General features: G+C 43.0%; 1 protein-coding gene and 1 long non-coding RNA gene across 2 annotated transcripts in view; one reads left to right on the forward strand and one right to left on the reverse strand.

Annotated features, from left to right (window-relative positions):
* LOC124860192 overlaps positions 1 to 1,979 on the forward strand; it is a 31,521-nt gene extending 29,542 nt beyond the window's left edge. Inside the window, exon 3 of the long non-coding RNA XR_007036293.1 lies at positions 1,329 to 1,979. This is a non-coding gene — a long non-coding RNA (uncharacterized LOC124860192). The remainder of the gene's footprint in view (positions 1 to 1,328) is intronic.
* Positions 1,980 to 2,120: 141 nt separating this feature from the next.
* LOC124860189 (UDP-glucuronosyltransferase 2C1-like) lies at positions 2,121 to 17,190 on the reverse strand. The gene is made up of 2 exons (XM_047353236.1): positions 17,037 to 17,190; positions 2,121 to 3,830 (listed from the first exon to the last, which is right to left on the reverse strand). The coding sequence occupies exons 1-2, from the start codon at positions 17,057 to 17,059 to the stop codon at positions 2,213 to 2,215; spliced, it is 1,641 nt and encodes a 546-aa protein (XP_047209192.1). The 5' UTR covers positions 17,060 to 17,190; the 3' UTR covers positions 2,121 to 2,212.
* Positions 17,191 to 18,027: the final 837 nt, after the last annotated feature.

Genomic DNA, 18,027 nt, shown 5'->3' on the forward strand with positions numbered 1-18,027 from the left:
AGGTTAGAGCAGGGACAGGAGGTTTATGTGTGTGTATGTGTGTCTGTGTCCATGCCTGTGTGAATATGTGCTGAGGAGGATACAGTGAATACTATCTTCCTCAGCTCAGTTTTCTCAAAGGTAAATTTTGCATAATGAATGCATGTATACTGACATCTGAGAAAATAAAAGGCTCACAATTTGTTTCATTCTACCTATATCACTGAAAGCCTACTGTATTTATATCAATTTGAATCTCTGACATCTTCATATAAGGCCTACTCATCTAGGCAAATATTTAATTGTCATCTGATCAAAGCTGATAAATAACACTGTAATATTATTATAACATATTTTAAAATAAAAATAGTTGTACAATATATAATAATAATAATAATAATCCTTGTCTTAACAGTGAAATATTTTGTGGTTGTAACATGTTGCAACCCTCCCCAAACAGTGTTACAAATATCCCTGGGCCCGGAGTCAGTTGCAACATCTGACTGTTTGCATTCAGATGCAAATTGTGTAATGTAATTTTTTTAATCAGCTTTAAATGGTTTTGACTATTAACAAATAGATGTAAGTTTATTATATAAAAATGTGGTTTGTCTAATCCAAACCATCTCTGAGTCTCCCCTACATCTAAGTAAATATGACTGTCTAATTGAAACAGACAGAAACAGTGTATGCTAAAAGAAAAGCCTTTCCAGGTTCAGTTTTGCATCGTAAACTTAAAAAAAATAAAATCAAAACTGTTTATGGCTATGGAGACAGCAAATAAAAAGTCAAATTTAGACTAAAAAAACAATGGAAAGAGCAAATTAGCACCAGCCTTACAGACTGCACTAGACTGCTAGCAGAATAAGCATGATGTTTTGGTAAAACAACAGGACAATAAACTGTACTCAGACTTTTTGATGCATGACCCAGAATAGTAGAAAAAAAATGGTTTCTGCAAAAAAAGCACCGTGATTGATGAACATCATGAACCAATCAGACAGGATTTCTCAACACCAAAAACAAGAAGGATCATTATGCTTAGCAAGTGTGTGTTTATCCAAAGCATGTAAAGATTGTCATGAAGTCCTTTGGGAGACGGGTCATGTTTCACATTAAGGATAACATTGATGTCACTGTAAACCCACATCAATATGCTTATTGCAGAAAGTGATCTCTGTGGTTCACATGGCCCTCACACACCTAGAGAGAGATGGAGATGATTTCCAGCTTTAGGTACCTTAGGTTACACCTGGTTGATGACCTCATGTGGAGTGTGAACACCTTCACCCTGGTAAAGAACCTCATTCTACAGATGTGTGATGGAGTGATCTGTGCTTCTGTATCAGTGTGTCACAGCAGCTGCTCTGCAGCAGAGAAGAGGGTGCTGTAGAGGGTGGTGAAGGCTGAACAGAAGACTGAGAGTGCATCCTACACTCCAACTCGGGCATTTACACCACCAGATGCAGGAAAAGGTCCTCCTGTATCATGAAGGATCCTACATATCCTGCGCACACACTGTTTTTCCTTCTTCCCCCGGACAGGAGGCTGAGGAGCATCAGGAGCAGAACCACCAGACTGAGATGCAGCTTCTGCCCTGAAGCTGTGAGGCTGCTTGACTCTGATGGACTTCTGCTCAGCTAGACTAGACATTCAAACTTTGCAAAGATGATGTGTTCACTACTAGTACTTAAGCTGCTGCCCTTCCTTAAGATGTAATAACTTTGGATACTGTTTTAAATTATGCTTTTATACTCATATACTTTATACTCTTTATTCTATTTAATTTATTTGGTTAAACACTATGTAAATGTGATGGTATGACAATACCCTTGAATCCTAAATAAAACAGGATGAGATCAGAAAAATAAACTAATCTTCCAATTGTTTTGTTATTCTCATCCTCAATTGAAATGACAGTCCCGTATTTTATTTGCGGTTGAATATATTATACCTGTGCTGAATACTGTCAGAAAATATGAAACCATTGATTTGACCTCATGCTTATATTCCTGATTTCTTATTGTTTTGTTTGTTCTGCATTTGAAGGCAAAGGACAGAGCATTTCCTTCATACTCAGCTCTTTTTACAATGTCATCACCCCCCAGTTTTCTTACCATACACAAATGACACACTGAATATAAACTCTGTTGCTTTTATTTATGAAATTGTCATAGATAAACCGCTTTCCTTTCTCACTCAGTGTCACTCAATAAGCATTTGTATTTTTACATCATTGATGTTTAATTTTTCCTCCAGTAAAAATCTTCCTCAACAGAAATCTAACAACTGAAATCCAGATTAACGTTACAAGCAGAACAGCTGCTAATAAAGCTGTGAAGACATCAACAGAGCTGTAAACAAACCAGGACATTTTATAGGAGTGTGTTTGCAGATGACGGGCTCCTTTGTGTCTTATGACGTACTCGATCCAAAACACAGCCTGATCCAGAGGTTTCATTGGCTGATCTCTGTGCAGCTTTGATAGCGTCCGCATGTTATCTCCATAGGTGGAGTTGTAAATAACTGTCATCAGAGCCTCTTTGAAGATATGCCTGTTGAGCATGGCAATATCTACAATCACACCTGCTCCCTTTGCCTTGACCCTGGATAGATTATCAGGCTGATCGAAGAACAAGGGAAGACCAACTACTGGAACGCCATGGTATATTGCCTCCTGAACTCCATTGGTGCCTCCGTGGGTGATGAATACTCGAGTTTTAGGATGACCTAAAAGGTCATTTTGTGGCAGCCACTTGACCAATCGTGTATTGTTGCCCAGGTTGTTTGGTCTTGGTCCTATATACCTCCAAATAACCTTCTGAGGCAGCTGAGCAAATGCTGCCGCAATCTCTTCTGAGATATCCGGAGGCAGGTTGCTTACTAACGTTCCTAGAGTCATTATGACAATCCCATGAACTCCAGAGCTCTGTACAAACTCCACCAGATCAGCAGGGAGGGATTTTGAGGGCTTGCACTGAAAACCTCCCATGTAGACAACATTTGGCAATGTTGGACGAGGGAATTCAAACACAAAGTCGTTTCTCATAAGCCAGATATCAGCATCGAGGAAGAAGGTTGAGTAATCGACATCAGGGCCGAAGAAGCGCCGGACGATGGGTTTGTAGGAAGGGTCTGTGATATATGAAAGTGTGAGTTTCCCAATAAAGAAACTCAAGACATTCTTTAATCTCTGAGGGAAAGTCATCTTATCTGTCAGCTCTGTTCCCGTAAAGGGAATGTATGAGAGAGGTGAAGGAGCAATGAGGAAGTGAGCTTCACCATGAATGGTCCATCTGGCATTAAACACCAGAGGAAGATGGAGTCTGCGTGCCAGCATTGCACCTCCACCAATGCCAGGGTCAGTCAGGACCATGTCATATTTGGCAGCATGCAACGACTGCATCAGATCTTCATTTTCAAACATGTGTGTAATTATATCACCCACTTTCTTATGAAACTGTGTGAACTGGTCTAGAACCACCCACCTTATTTGCATCTGAGTCCAGATTTTGGACCAAAAAGATTCGGGCTTCATTTGAAGCCGAATCTCTAGCTGTTGAGATAAATACGTGTCAAAGTTTTCCTCAAATCCGCCATGGCAGGGAAGAGTCACGGAGGTGTAGAGGGAGGACTCTTCTTTGATGTACCAGCTATCAGAGGGCCGAAGCACAGTGATCTCGTGGCCTCTGGCATGCAGTCGCTCTATGATCACTTTCATGTTTACCCAGTGGCTTCCGTCCAATGGGAACACCAGAATTTTGCCCCCTGATACGATCGATAGTTGCATTGATAGCAGAGTAAAGGTGAGAAAAGAGAAAAGAGGCATCTTCATGCTGATTGCAGGATACCTTCAAAATACAGAAAGTCAAGTTAGTAAAGTGTCTTCCTGAGAACTTTTTAGTTAGAGGGAGCAATTTTATGTTTTTCCCCCTTTTGTCTAATTCCTATCCTTAATTTGTCTTCTCTCTATACCTTAACAGAAATTAACATTTAAAAAATATCAGTGATGGAGACTTTCTATTATATATCAAGTTTAGTTTTAGCAATACCTTTTCAAAAAGATTTCAAATTCTTGGCAGTTTAATTGTGAATGCAAAGCACATTGACATCAAATGAATAAATTAGTGAACAGATTAGTATTGAGCACAAGAGGTCAGAAGTCCTCTGTTCTGGCCAAAGATGGACAAAAATGTCCAAAGTTACCACGTTAAAGACAAGTAAAATACATTGACTTGTAAACTGTTCATATCCCTTAAACATTTGCACATTTTATCACATTACAACTACATAACAGTTTTTTATTTCATACAGTGTGATAGAAGTTGAAAATAATTGTGAAGTGGAAGAACTATAATACATGGTTTTACATTTTACAACCAACTTTTTTGCCCATTCTTTGCAAAACAGCTCAAGTTCAGACATATTAATGTACAGCAAATGTGAACATCCATTTTTTCCAGTCTTGCCACAGATGCTGAAATGGATTGGGGTCTACACTTTGACTAGGTCATTCAAAAAATAGGATATAAAGATGCTTCTATCTAAACTATTCTTTTGTAGCTCTAGCTGTGTCAATGTCCTCCAGTCCTGTCTCAAGTCCTGTGCCGCTTGTATTATGTTTTCTTCCAGGGTGTATTTTGTTCCATATATGTTTCAATCATCATTTGATGCTTGCAATACATTCCATAAAAGCTGGGACAGGGGAAACAAGAAACTGAGGAAGTTGAGGAATGCTCTAAAAACACCTGTTTGGAACATTCCACAGGTGAACAGGTGAATTGGAAACAGGTGAGTGTCGTGATTGGGTTATAAAAGGAGCATCTCCAAAAGGCTCAGTCATTCACAAGCAATGATGAGGGTAGGTTCACCACTTTGTGAACAACTGCTTGAGGAAATAGTCCAACAGTTTAAGAACAATGGTTCTCAACATACTCTTGCAAGGAATGTAATGATTTCATCATTTACAGTCCAAAATACCATAAAAATATTCATAGAATCTTGAGAAATCTCAGCACGTAAGCAGCAAGGTGTGGAGATATATTATGTGTATGCATCATTATTATTATGTTCATAACCAGTGTGGGAAATAAAATGTATTACATGTGTTAGTATAAAGACATTGTGTATTGTGTGGTCTGCAGAAGTATTTCTCACAGAAGAGGTGAAGTGGAAAATTACTGAAAACTGCAGAAGTGTGTGAAAATTGGTGATAAGTGTTACTCCCTGCTTATATCAGTAGATACGGGGTGCAGCTGGTGGACAATGACTGTCTAAATATGGTAAGCCGGAAAAAGTGTGTACGTGACTACATGTGAGAAAAAACTGTAAACAGGGCGCTGCCCATTTTAATGTGTGTTTTAATAAAAGCAATGTGCCCAGTGAGAAGCTCTGAAGTCGTCTCGGTGTGTGTCCTGATCACATGAGAGCTTCCCTGGTCCAGGTACTTTGAATAACATACATCTGTCTCCGTGTGATTTATTCTAATGTGTTGTGAATTCCTCCAGGTTATAGTGAATAAACGAACGCGCAGAAGGCCTCTTTAAAGGGGTAACTTCAACAATTTGGAGACCCCGACGTGGACAAAAAGAGAGTGTGACAGACGGAATCTTCTGACACCGGGCGCCCATCCATCTTAAAAAGCTGAGGTAGAGCCTATTGTATTAAATTCTGCCGATTGAATTTATATATAGGCTAAATTAACCAGGTGTCAGTTGATTCTGAATGTCATTTTACTCTGCAAAACTGTAAAAGAGTGTGCGTTAACTGGACGTGTTAAAACAGAGACAGATAAGATTTGCTGACAGGGTCGGCAAAATAAGGCAGCTTTAAAGTTTATTTAAAGCTGATCAAGGTTAAAGTCCTTCAAGGTAAAAGTCCTAATTGCTGGGTGTGGCGTTCCCACTTATTAATTGACGAATTAATAAGAAAAGCTAGGTTAAAGTTCTATAGTTTGGCAAGCTATAAGACAAACACAGCGAAGACAAACAGACAGGAAGCACAAAGTAAGTTGAATGAAGCTACTGTTTGGTCCAAAGGTAAGTACCAGACAAACGTAGATAAATTGGAAAAAGAAGAGCGTTTCTGGGCAGACATACTTTTGATTTACCAAGGAGGAATTCATACAATGCAGTGGAAAAAACCCGGAAAAGGAGACAAGAAGGAGGGGTCAAAATCAGCTCAGGGGATGGGCGTAGAAACACCTCCCCCGTATAGACCCTCCCCAAGTACAGCTCACTCACTGGTGCGCCCACACCGCCCCCTGGTGGATTGTACCCCATATAGGAAGTAGAAAATGGAACACTTGTAGTGCAGGGCTTGGACATTCCAGCTGATAAAGGTGGATCTTTCAGCAGATGTTCCAGCTCATCCATGTCAGTAGCTGCAGGTTCCTTCTATGATGCAGAAAAGACAGCATTTCAGGACAGAGAGGTAAGAGAAAGACAAGAACAGCAACAACGAGGCATGAGTAAAACAAACCCCTTCTACTCGCCTCCACAGCCATCCTCCCAGCCGGCCTCTCTACTTTCAGAGGCTGGGGCACGGGAACCATTCGGGGCACCCGGCCCAGGCTCTGGCTTACAAGGAGCAGGGACTGATCCGGAAGGTTCAGTGGCTTTAATGCTAAGTGGATCCTGGAATCCCAGATAGGGTTTTGTGTCCCAATTCTTTTCTCACACCCACACCTTGTTACACCTCTACCCCAGCTGTAGAGGTGCAGGAAAGCAGGCACAGCATGCCAAAGGAAAATGGAGAAGACAGAGCAGATCCGCAGCAAAACCATCCTGAGGACGGATCCCCAATACGCAGTAACACAGTTGGACAGTTAAGGGAACATTTACCCCGCACAGCTGCAGCTAAACCAGAAGGCTTTAGTTATGCCCCAAAAACCAATTATCCCCTTTTACAGCAACAAGGCTCTGGGGCCCCCTGTAGGTATAAACCTTTCTCTCTGGGCGACATTACAGCTCTCTGTGACAAACTGCCCCCCCATAACTGAAGGAGCAGCAGTGTGGCTCCAGACTTTAGACACCCTGACGGCAGGCACCACGCTAGCATTGGGAGATTATAGAGCAGTGGCAGGACGGTGCATGCCACACCACACATGTAGAGAGATTGAGACTGCTGCTTACACCTCAGGAGCCCTGGATTCTGACCTCTTCACCCAGCATGTCCACTGGCTAGGTGATGCATTGAGAAAAGCATACCCTGTAACCAGGGGACGCACCATCCCTAAGTTTGAATGGGACCCTAAAATTAACCCCAGGGAATACCTGGACCAGTGCAAATCCATGTGGCAAACTTGGACAGGAACTAACCCAGCTAATGAGGGGCACAGCGAGACTGGTTCAGAGATGCTGTCCTTAAGGGACTGCCCCAACAAGTGAAGGCCAGTATGGACGACAATCCTGACATGCTTGGAGCAGACACTGGAACTTGGGATCGCCATCTGATTCACCACCTGTCCAAAATAAGAGAGGACCATAAGAAAGATGAGGAGGAACTTAAGACCCTGCAGACCCAATTGCTAAAAATTCAGTTAGCCGAAGCAAAGCAGAAAGCAGGAGAAAAAAAGAAAGACAACAAAACTCCCAAAATAATGTATGAAGGTGCGGTTTCTCAGGGCCCCCAGACTCCTCCCTTTCCTGGCCATCAGGACACAATTGCACCGAGGTCTGCAACCTCTGGTCCTTATCATGCCCAACCAGGCCGGTTCAGGGGCAGAGGCGGGCCAAGGGGCCGTGGATTCCGTGGAGGACCACCAAGGCGATGGGGGGGTGCTGACGCTTGCTACTACTGTGAGGACCAGGGTCATTGGAGCCGAGAATGTCCGTACAACCTTGAGGCATATGAGCGTGGGTATGGACCCAGAGGAGGCCCAGGGCGACGCCCGTATCGAGGACGGGGTGGTCCACCACGTGGAGGTCAACAGCAGCAACCTTCACTTCAGCTGCCAGCCTGGGATGAACCCAGCTTTGGGCCAGACCACTACTGAGGGCCCCCACAGAACCCCCCGGACAGAGGGACTGAGGACCCCTTACTGTCCGTGACAGTGTATGGACAAACTCTTCCTTTTTTGGTGGACACTGGGGCCACATGCTCAACTATTCAACGAGCCCCTCCTACTACCCTCTCCACAAGGACTACCACTGTCATGGGGTTTTCTGGGGCTAAACAGGTCAGGGGGACAGACTTTGAACCACAGCTATTTGGTGTCAGCGGACACCCCTGTCAACTTATTGGGCAGAGACATGTTGATTAAAATGGGTGCTACCATTTTATGTGGACCTGATGGACTGTCTGTGCATCTGCCCAATGGAACTCAACTAGCCTGTGGCAACAATTCCTGCCTCTCTCACGGACAGTATCTCATACAACCCCTGGCTGACCCTATGGCTGACATATATTGGGTCCTCCTGCATCCAGAAACCACAGCGGCGGAGGCATCCTCTCGTCCTTCCTTCGGTGGAAATCCTGGATCTCGACCCTGGCGCCCTACGTCTCTCCCCCTGACCCGCCACATGTCACCCTCTTCTATGACAGGAATAACTGTGTGTTATCAGGAAAGCTTTGCTGAGGAGCTGGAGGGGACTTCCTGGGAGATCGCCACCGCAGACATTTATGTAGCCCCTGAAGGTGTCGTAGCCTCCGTGCAGCTGTCTACAGAACAGGACAACTGGTTCAAAATGTGGTCTGATGGTGTACCCCATGTTTCACTGGCGCTCCACCCTGCTCACGAAGCCCGCGAACTGGGAGGATTGTTAAAATGCTCCCTAGCTCTCACTGACTGGCATTCTTCATCCACACCCAATCTATCTTATTCCCCCTCATGTAACACCTACTGCATTACTAACATGTCCACAGACGTTGGCACCTTGGAACATGTGCAACTTGAAAGACATCATGGGAGGGAAAAAACAGATCATCCAATGGCTGCAGCTGTAGTTCAGAGCATGCCATCTTCACTTTGGGCAGAGGGCCCCACGGACGTGGGACTCATTCAGTGCTCTCCCATCACTTTTCAGCTTAACACTGACCGACCCATTTGGAAATCCCAGTACCCTCACAAACCAGCAGCCGAAACTGGAATTTCTGACACCATAGAAGGGCTGTGGAACGCTGGGGTGCTGGAACCAGCTGACGGCTCTTCTTGGAACACACCCATCTTACCAGTAGAAAATAAGGGCACTGGGAAATGGAGAATGGCCCACGACTTGAGAGCTGTAAATGCAGCACTTTCCACTCCTACAGTTCCAGTGCCCAATCCTTATGTTGCTCTTACCAATCTAAACCCCGAACATGCATGGTTCACCTGCATCGATCTGGCCAATGCTTTCTTCTGCCTGCCTCTAGCTGAGGAGTGCAGAGATATTTTTGCATTCACATATAAGTCAAACAGGTACCGCTACACTCGTTTGCTCACCAGGAATATTTAATCAGGTCCTTAAGGAATCCCTCCAAGACTGTCCCCTCCCACCGAACACCACATTGATTCAATATGTGGATGACATTTGTTTGGCGACACCAACTGTTTCTGAATGCTTGGAGGCCACGGCTGTGGTGCTCTCACACCTAGCAAAAGCTGGGTACAAGGTCAGCAAAGCCAAACTACAAATTTGCCGGAAACAGGTGGATTTCTTGGGCAGGGTGATCTCCCAGCCCGGGAGAGGAATGTCCCCTTCACATCAATCTGCTGTCCTTTCTCATCCAAAACCGGTGCGGGTGAAGGACATGCTTTCCTTCTTGGGACTCACCGGATACAGCAGGTCATTTATTCCAGGATACACTGACCTAACTGCCCCACTCCGCGACTTAGTGAAGACACAGGGCATGCGCCATTTGACGGCGCCTCTAGAATGGACAACAGAAGCAGAGGAAGCCTTTATTGCTTTTAAAACCAGCCTTTCCCAAGCTGCTCACTTGGCACATCCAGACTACACATTGCCCTTTCACTTGGATGTTTCTGTAACAGCACATACCGCGAACGGAGTGCTGTTCCAGAAAAAAGGGGGAGTAAGAACAGTGCTAATGTATATTAGCGTGATGCTTGACAACATGAAACAAAGACACCATGAATGTACCAGACATGCAGCAGGGTTGGCAAAAATAATTCAAAAAACAGCCCACGTAGTGATGGGACATCCACTACACATTTTAACATCACATGGAGTAGTGGCATTTGTCAATTCAAAAACTTTCACACTCTCACCATTGAGACAACAGAGATTGAGTAAGGTGCTGGAGGTGCCAAATATCATCTACAGCCATGAAGGGATCAACATGGCAGACAGAATGACAGAAGGAGAGCCCCACGTATGCGCCAAAAAAGTTGAGGTAAGTGAGAAAATCAGACCAGACCTACAAGTAGAACCACTGACAGAAGCAAGAAACCTGTACACAGATGGCTGTTGTTTTAGACATGACACAGAGGGTCTGAAAGCAGCCTATGCAGTGGTGGAAGACACAGGAACGAACTTTGTGACTCTTAAGGCAGAAGGGTTGACAGACACCCAATCAGCACAGAGAGCAGAGGTGCTAGCAGTAATAGCAGCCCTAGAACTAGGGGAAGGACAAAAAGTGAACATCTACACACACTCAGCTTATGTCACGGGAGCAACGCACGTGGAACTAAAGCAATGGATGAGAACAGGGTTTAGAACAGCAGGACAGAAACCTATTAAACATGAGCCAGAAATGAGAAGATTAGCTGAGGCCCTACTACTTCCCCAAGAAGTAGCGGTCATAAAATGCAAAGGACATGATAACAGCTACACTAGGGTGGCTCAAGGAAATCAAGCTGCAGACCAAGCAGCCAAAACCAAAGCTGGATATCTGCTCATACACATCTTGATGAACTCTGAAGTTGAATGGACACCAGAACCGACCCTGGAGGAGGTGAGTAGACTGCAAAAGGGGGCCTCACCGGAAGAGAAATCAGTCTGGAAGGCAAGAGGGGGAAGAAAAGACCAGGATGAACTATGGAGAAGTCCAGACGGACGTCCCATCCTACCCCCAGGGTTGACCACAACAGCGCTGGAAGAAGCACATGGACCGGGACATGCAGGAACTGCACAAATGATGAAGAGTCTTGAGCACTGGTGGCATCCATACCTGAAACAGACGGTAGGTCATTGGATAAGCTCGTGTAGCACCTGCCAACAATTCAATGTGAGACCCACTCTGAAGCCTGCACCAGGTAAGTTCCCTGTAGACCCGGTAGCAGGTAAGGAAATCATCATAGACTACACTGATATGACTGAAAGAGTGAATGGGTTCAGATATCTTTTGGTGTGTGTGGATGCGTTCACCGGTTGGCCAGAGGCCTGGCCAGCAAAAAAGGAAGACAGCAAAACAGTGGTGAAGTGTCTGATTAATCACTACATCCCCAGGCACGGTTTTCCTGCGAAAATCAGGTAAGATAACGGCACACACTTCACAAATGAAGAACTTAGAGAGGTTGAAAAGTTCCTGGGACTGAGACATTCCTTTGGAACAGTGCACCATCCCCAATCCCAAGGGAAGGTGGAAAGGATGAACCAGACAATCAAAACCAAATTGGCTAAGATGTGTGCACAGACCAAAATGAATTGGGTCACAGCATTACCTTTAGCTTTGATGTCAGTAAGAAGCTCAGTGAGCCAGAGACATGGGTTGACGCCCCATGAACTGCAGACTGGAAGACCTTTTCCAGGCCCAAAAACCAGGTTACCTTTTCTGACTGAATGTGAACAATCTATGTCTCACCGTGATTACTATAGATCTCTCCACAGCTTGGTTGCAGCATTCTCAAAACAAGTGGCCGCCCAACCATCCGAGGCTCGAGCCACCACCTCAGACGCGGAGTGGATCCTTCTGAAAGTCATCAAACGGAAGTGATCAGAGCCCAGGTGGATGGGTCCATTCCAGGTCACAGAGAGAACCTCACATGCGGTGAGGGTCAAGGGCAAAGGAGACACGTGGTATCATTGGAGCCAGTGTGCAGCAGCAGAGGCACCACAGAGATTGCTGCCAGAGGTCCAGCAGAACCTGAGGGACAACACCAGCACACCAGAAGACCTTTCTCACCCAATTCAAGGGGCAGAATAATCCCCTAGGGTGAGAAAGCGTTCATTTACACCTAAAGGTTAGTCTACACCTTAGGTGCACCGTCAGATCAGTGGTGCCACCAATAGGGGCAGAATAATCCCCTGGTGAGACCACTTAGCTCCAGGTCAGTCTACACCTGTGAGTGAAGACCAGGACATCACACAGAAGAGGCGGATGTGATTGAGCTTTCCTCTCTTTCACTGGTGGTCGTAGCTGCTCTCCCACCGAAGAACTAAACTGAACATTCTGAACTTTAAAAAAAAAAAAAAAAAGAGGTCTTTTGTGTTTCACCATATTGTTACTCCTTATCTTCCTTTGCAGGCACCTTCGAAAAGAATGGGAGGTGAAAATCTAGGACTCAGGTCCCTTAAGGGTTGGGTCACGGGAGGTATAGGTGTTTTAGCATTTTTCATTGTCACATTGATTCTAGGTTTGTATTGTGAACTTCCATTCCAGACATGCTCTGACAGCCGCCAAACTGAGCAAATGTTCAAACGCGCAACCAATAAGGGAACAGCGGACCGGTGCCTGGCTAAATACGAGGGGATAGAGCTCAATTATGTTTGTGGGGCCACCACCACCTTTTCTTTTGACCTCTGTCTGGTAGTGAATTGCGGAAATGGCGGAATGGTGGGAAGGTTATGCCATTTATTTATGCATGGACGAAAGATGGTCTAAGCACTGTAAACAATGGGGGACTCCTGGCCCATACCCCTACCATGTGGCTCTTGGAGCGGGGTGACTAGTTGGACGGGCTCGAGATGGACTGCACTCGACCCTCTGTAGAGTATTTTACTCTTGCAGTATGGCAGTCAGGAACAGACACATGGGGACCAATAAAAATAAATTTTCAAACACCGTCTGTGCACCAGGACAACACAATTACCGTCCCACCGACAGTCAGGCCAAAAAATAAACCACAGGTGATGGAACTTGATTACTCCAAATTGAAACCTATAGAGGTAATCCAAATGGCCACTGGATATACCGAAGATAACCTTTGGCTTCAGTGTATAACACAAACAGCAAAAGAACAAAGTAGAGCTGATTGTGTGGCCTGTGCCTCGGCCCGACCACATCTTACCACAGATCCCGCCCCTCTGTATCCAGAGGACACGTGGGGTTACAACTGTATGATACAACTAACTAAGGAGGCCACACCAGCTAACTGCGCCACACTAGCCAGCATTTTTCCTCCAATTCCCAATAACACCAAAACAGGACCATTTACCCCTCAAAAAGGGAATGGTACTTATACTTGTTTTAATTTTACTGCTCAGAACCCTAAAATCAATGTGGGACAGATCCCCTTAGATTGGTGTAATAGGACCACTTCAGGCGCGGGCATTGGACGTTGGGCAAGATCAGGACTCTACTATTATTGCGGAGACCATAGACTGCTCACTAATATCCCACAAGAGACTGTAGGATTGTGTGCCATGGTTAGGCTACAGGCACCACTGGTCCTGATAGGACCTAATATAACATCTGCCACTACCACTCATGATAAGACCAGGGCGTTAACACGTAGAAGAAGAAGGCATGTTATGAAAAGGAGCGCAGGAACCTTTGACCTAAGTCAAGGCTCCCCCACTTACATTGATGCCATAGGAGTACCTCGGGGAGTGCCAAATGAATATAAAATCGCGGATCAAATCTCAGCAGGTTTTGAAAATATCCCAATAATTGCAGCCTTTTTTCCGGTGACCCCAAATAAAAACGTAGACCGCATCAACTACATCCATTACAATGTTTTATGTCTAGCTAACTTAACAAGGGATGCAGTAGAAGGTCTGTCTGAACAATTGGCACCAACCTCCCTCATGGCTGTGCAAAACCGAATGGCATTAGATATGTTGTTAGCAGAAAAAGGGATATGTTTGGGGATATGTGTTGCACTTTTATTCCCAACAACACTGCACCTGATGGTTCCGTCTCAAAAGCTTTAGAAGGGTTAAAAACACTTTCCGCGACCATGCATGAGCACTCAGGAATACACAATCTGTTAGAAGACTGGATGACGGGCATGTTTTGACACTGGGAAGGGTTGATTATGTCATTGTTTATATCCATTGCTGTTTTTGTAGCTATTATGGTTACCTGTGGATGTTGCTGTGTACCATGTATAAGATCTTTGATTGTTCGCTTTATTACTACAACTTCCCATATGATGCCTTTGCTTGTGGTGGATGCTAACGAGGAGGAGGACGAAGATTAACCCGTAAGAGTAAGTTACAGGGCGTCTGATATGTATTACTGTCTAGGAAGCAGAAGGCTGGTAGAATATTACATTGGCATCTTTGGACAGACTATGGAATAAAGCACGGATCGACACCCTCCAGTTAGAGGGGTCAGTACTCCCTGTCAAGACTTAGAAGGTTGTAAGCATCCTTGGGACTACAAAGGCCGGACAGACAATAGTCCCTGGGCACATGGCATGGCATTGGAGGCAGGGTCAAAAAGCATGATGACAAACATTTCCTTCTGCTCCACAGGTTGTAATGACTGTTCAAATCTTTTATGAAGCATCTTCAAGTAAGTGGTGAAGTCTTAGGAGACTTCAAAAGGGGGAAATTGTGGAGATATATTATGTGTGTGCATTATTATTATTATGTTCATAACCAGTGTGGGAAATAGTATAAAGACATTGTGTATTGTGTGGTCTGCAGAAGTATTTCTCACAGAAGAGGTGAAGTGGAAAATTACTGAAAACTGCAGAAGTGTGTGAAAATTGGTGATAAGTGTTACTCCCTGCTTATATCAGTAGATACGGAGTGCAGCTGGTGGACAATGACTGTCTAAATATGGTAAGCCGGAAAAAGTGTGTACGTGACTACATGTGAGAAAAAACTGTAAACAGGGCGATGCCCATTTTAATGTGTGTTTTAATAAAAGCAATGTGCCCAGTGAGAAGCTCTGAAGTCGTCTCGGTGTGTGTCCTGATCACATGAGAGCTTCCCTGGTCCAGGTACTTTGAATAACATACAGCTGTCTCCGTGTGATTTATTCTAATGTGTTGTGAATTCCTCCAGGTTATGGTGAATAAACGAACGCGCGGAAGGCCTCTTTAAAGGGGTACTTCAACAAATGCCAAAAACCAACAATGAATGTCTGTGAACTTCAATCCTTTAGGAGGCACTGCATTAAAAACCAAATCATTCTGTAATGAATATTACTGCGTGGACTCAGGAACACTTCAGAAAACCAGTCAGTTAACATAGTTCATTGCTACGTCTACAATGCAAGTTGAAACTGTACCATGAAAAGCAAAAGCCATATATCAACAACAAAGTGGAAAGGTCTGCTGTGATCTGACGAGTCCACATTTCAAATGGGTATTAGAAATAATGGACCAAAGAGGAAAATGACTGTCTGGATTGTTATCAACAAAAGGTTCAAAAGCCAGCATGTGTGATGGTATGGGGCTGTGTTAGTGCTCATGGAATGGGTAACTTCCACATCTGCGGAGGGACCATTAATGCTGAAAGGTACATACAGGTCCTGGAGCAGCATATGCTGCCATCCAAGCAACGTCCCTGTTTATTTCTGCAAAACAATGCCAAGCCACATTCTGGACATGTTCCAACAGCGTGGCTTCATAGTAAGAGTTCAGGTGCTAGACTGGCCTGCCTGTAATCCAGGCCTGTTTCCCATTGAAAATGTGTGGTGCATTATGAAGAGCAAAATATGACAACGGAGACCCTGGACTGTCAAGCAACTGAAGTTGTTCATCAATCAAGAATATGAAACAATTCCACCTACAAAGCTTCAGCAGTTACTGTCCTCAGTTCCCTTATTTAAAGTTGTTAAAAGCAAAGGTCATGCAATACAGTGGTAAACATGCCCCTGTCCCAGCTCTTTTAGAACGTGTTGCAAGTATCACATTCAAAATTAGTTAATAATTACCCAAAAGCAATAAAGTTTATCAGTTTGAACATTAAATATCTTGTTTTTGTCGTGTATTCAATTGCAAATAGGTTGAATAGGATTTGCAAATCATTGTGTTATGTTTTCATTTAGGTTTTAGACAACGCATGCCGATATTTTCAGATATTTATTTGTAAAGAAAAAAAATTAAAACCATGTGTTTTTTTCTTCCACTTCACAAATATGCATTAGTTTGTGTTGTTCTCATTAAATAAAATCCCAATAAAATACATTGTAGTTTGTGTTTGTAATGTGAAAATATTTTTTTAAAGTTCAGGGGTTATGAATACTTTTGGAAGGCATTGCATCCATATATCAGTGTGAAATGAAGAAAAAACATTGAGGAGATACTTATATGAAAGGTAACGGATAGAAAAAGAAGATAAATTGATTTAAGATTATTTGTAATAGGAAACAATGGGGACGCATCTTTATATTGTGACTTTAATTTTGTTACTTCACAATTCATGCCTACTAAGATTTACCTTATCATTGAAGGGTCTCAAATCCCCATTTGGGAATATAATGACTAAAAGCTACCATTTGTAATTAAAGTAGTTTGACCAGACAAATCCAGGAGTTTAAACACAAGTATAATTTTATGTTGGACACAAGTCCCATATTCTATTGTTCTCTTACTATATTTTTACAATCCTTGATTAAACACGTTTTCTATTTGACTTTTTTTGAATTCTCCTTAAAATGATCTTCTTTAAGACCTCTATTGAAGGGCGTTTGATGTTTAAATTTTTCTGACATGTTAGCTGTACTGTATCTTAACTCTTTTTTCAAATATTGGAAATTGGTTCACAGACAACACACTAACTGAGAATAATAACTGATCTAAATGTCAACACAGGAAGGAATTACACATCTTATAATAGTTAACATAAACAATCCTGTTTGCAGAAACACATCTAAAAATTATTTCTGTGAACGTTTTATGATGCATTGGACTTTGACACTTACATGTGCACTAAACTGACGCGGGTCTCATGGTTGCCTTGCTTAGTTATTTATTTTGTAATATTTAATATTCTTACCTGAATCTGGGTCTCAGTTTCATAAACAGCAGCTGGAGAGTAACTGGGGAACTCTGTTTTCTCCTGAAAGCTTCTCCTTGTCTGCCCTTTAAAGGCTTGTTTGTGTGGCATGTAGTCAAACGTCACAAACGCGATAATAGTTTTGTTGTAACACACATTGAACTGTCAGAGTTCATGTGACGTTTACCACACAAAACTGAGCAGGTTCACCTGCGGCGCCACCTAGTGTCAGGTCAGAGCACGACCTGACACTAGGTTGTTAAACTGGGCTGACCTGATATGAAAGACACAGCATTTTATTATTAAAGCAGTTTTAATGAAGAAAGGCTGTTAAATAAGGCTATGAACTGTTATTTTCAATAAATTATGTCGTTTATACAGTCTTTTGGGATGTGCTGGAAAAATAGATTGAAGAAAGTTTTCTCCAGGTTCCTTCCAAGTAAATTATCTCAATTACTATCAATAAGAGCTTTATGTTTATATATTAAGGGTTTTATTAAGTAAACTGCATCTTGATAGATAATAGTAGTGATTATGTTATGAGCTCTACATTCAAAACACAGTTAATTGCTCTTATAGTGCACTCAAAATTAGGAATAGCAACATTTTTCTTTTCTGGTCTGTGTCTTTGGAAAAGGCTTCAGAATACCTCCAACCTTCAGATATTCCCCCCTGAAATTGTGTTATTTATGCATTTTTTATTGGGAATGAATTATACTGCCTTATTTGGTAAGGCTTTATAAGTCTTTCTTGGTCAGTCCTTTTACAGTGTTCTTATTTTATGCTGTATTGACTTCTGCAGTCTTGTCGATTCATTCATTTAATTTTTTCTGATTAACTTTAAACTTTTCTAAGGCCCAGCATTTTAAACAGGACTTACTCAAAGAAATATTCTCTATCTAAAAGCAACCTAAACTAAAAGCTAAATAATTTTAAATAATCAAATAATCTCATTTATATTACATTATTAGTATAATTATTTAAATTTAAT

This window comes from Girardinichthys multiradiatus, chromosome 2 (assembly GCF_021462225.1).
Source record: "Girardinichthys multiradiatus isolate DD_20200921_A chromosome 2, DD_fGirMul_XY1, whole genome shotgun sequence".
In the NCBI taxonomy this organism is placed as follows: Eukaryota; Metazoa; Chordata; class Actinopteri; order Cyprinodontiformes; family Goodeidae; genus Girardinichthys; species Girardinichthys multiradiatus.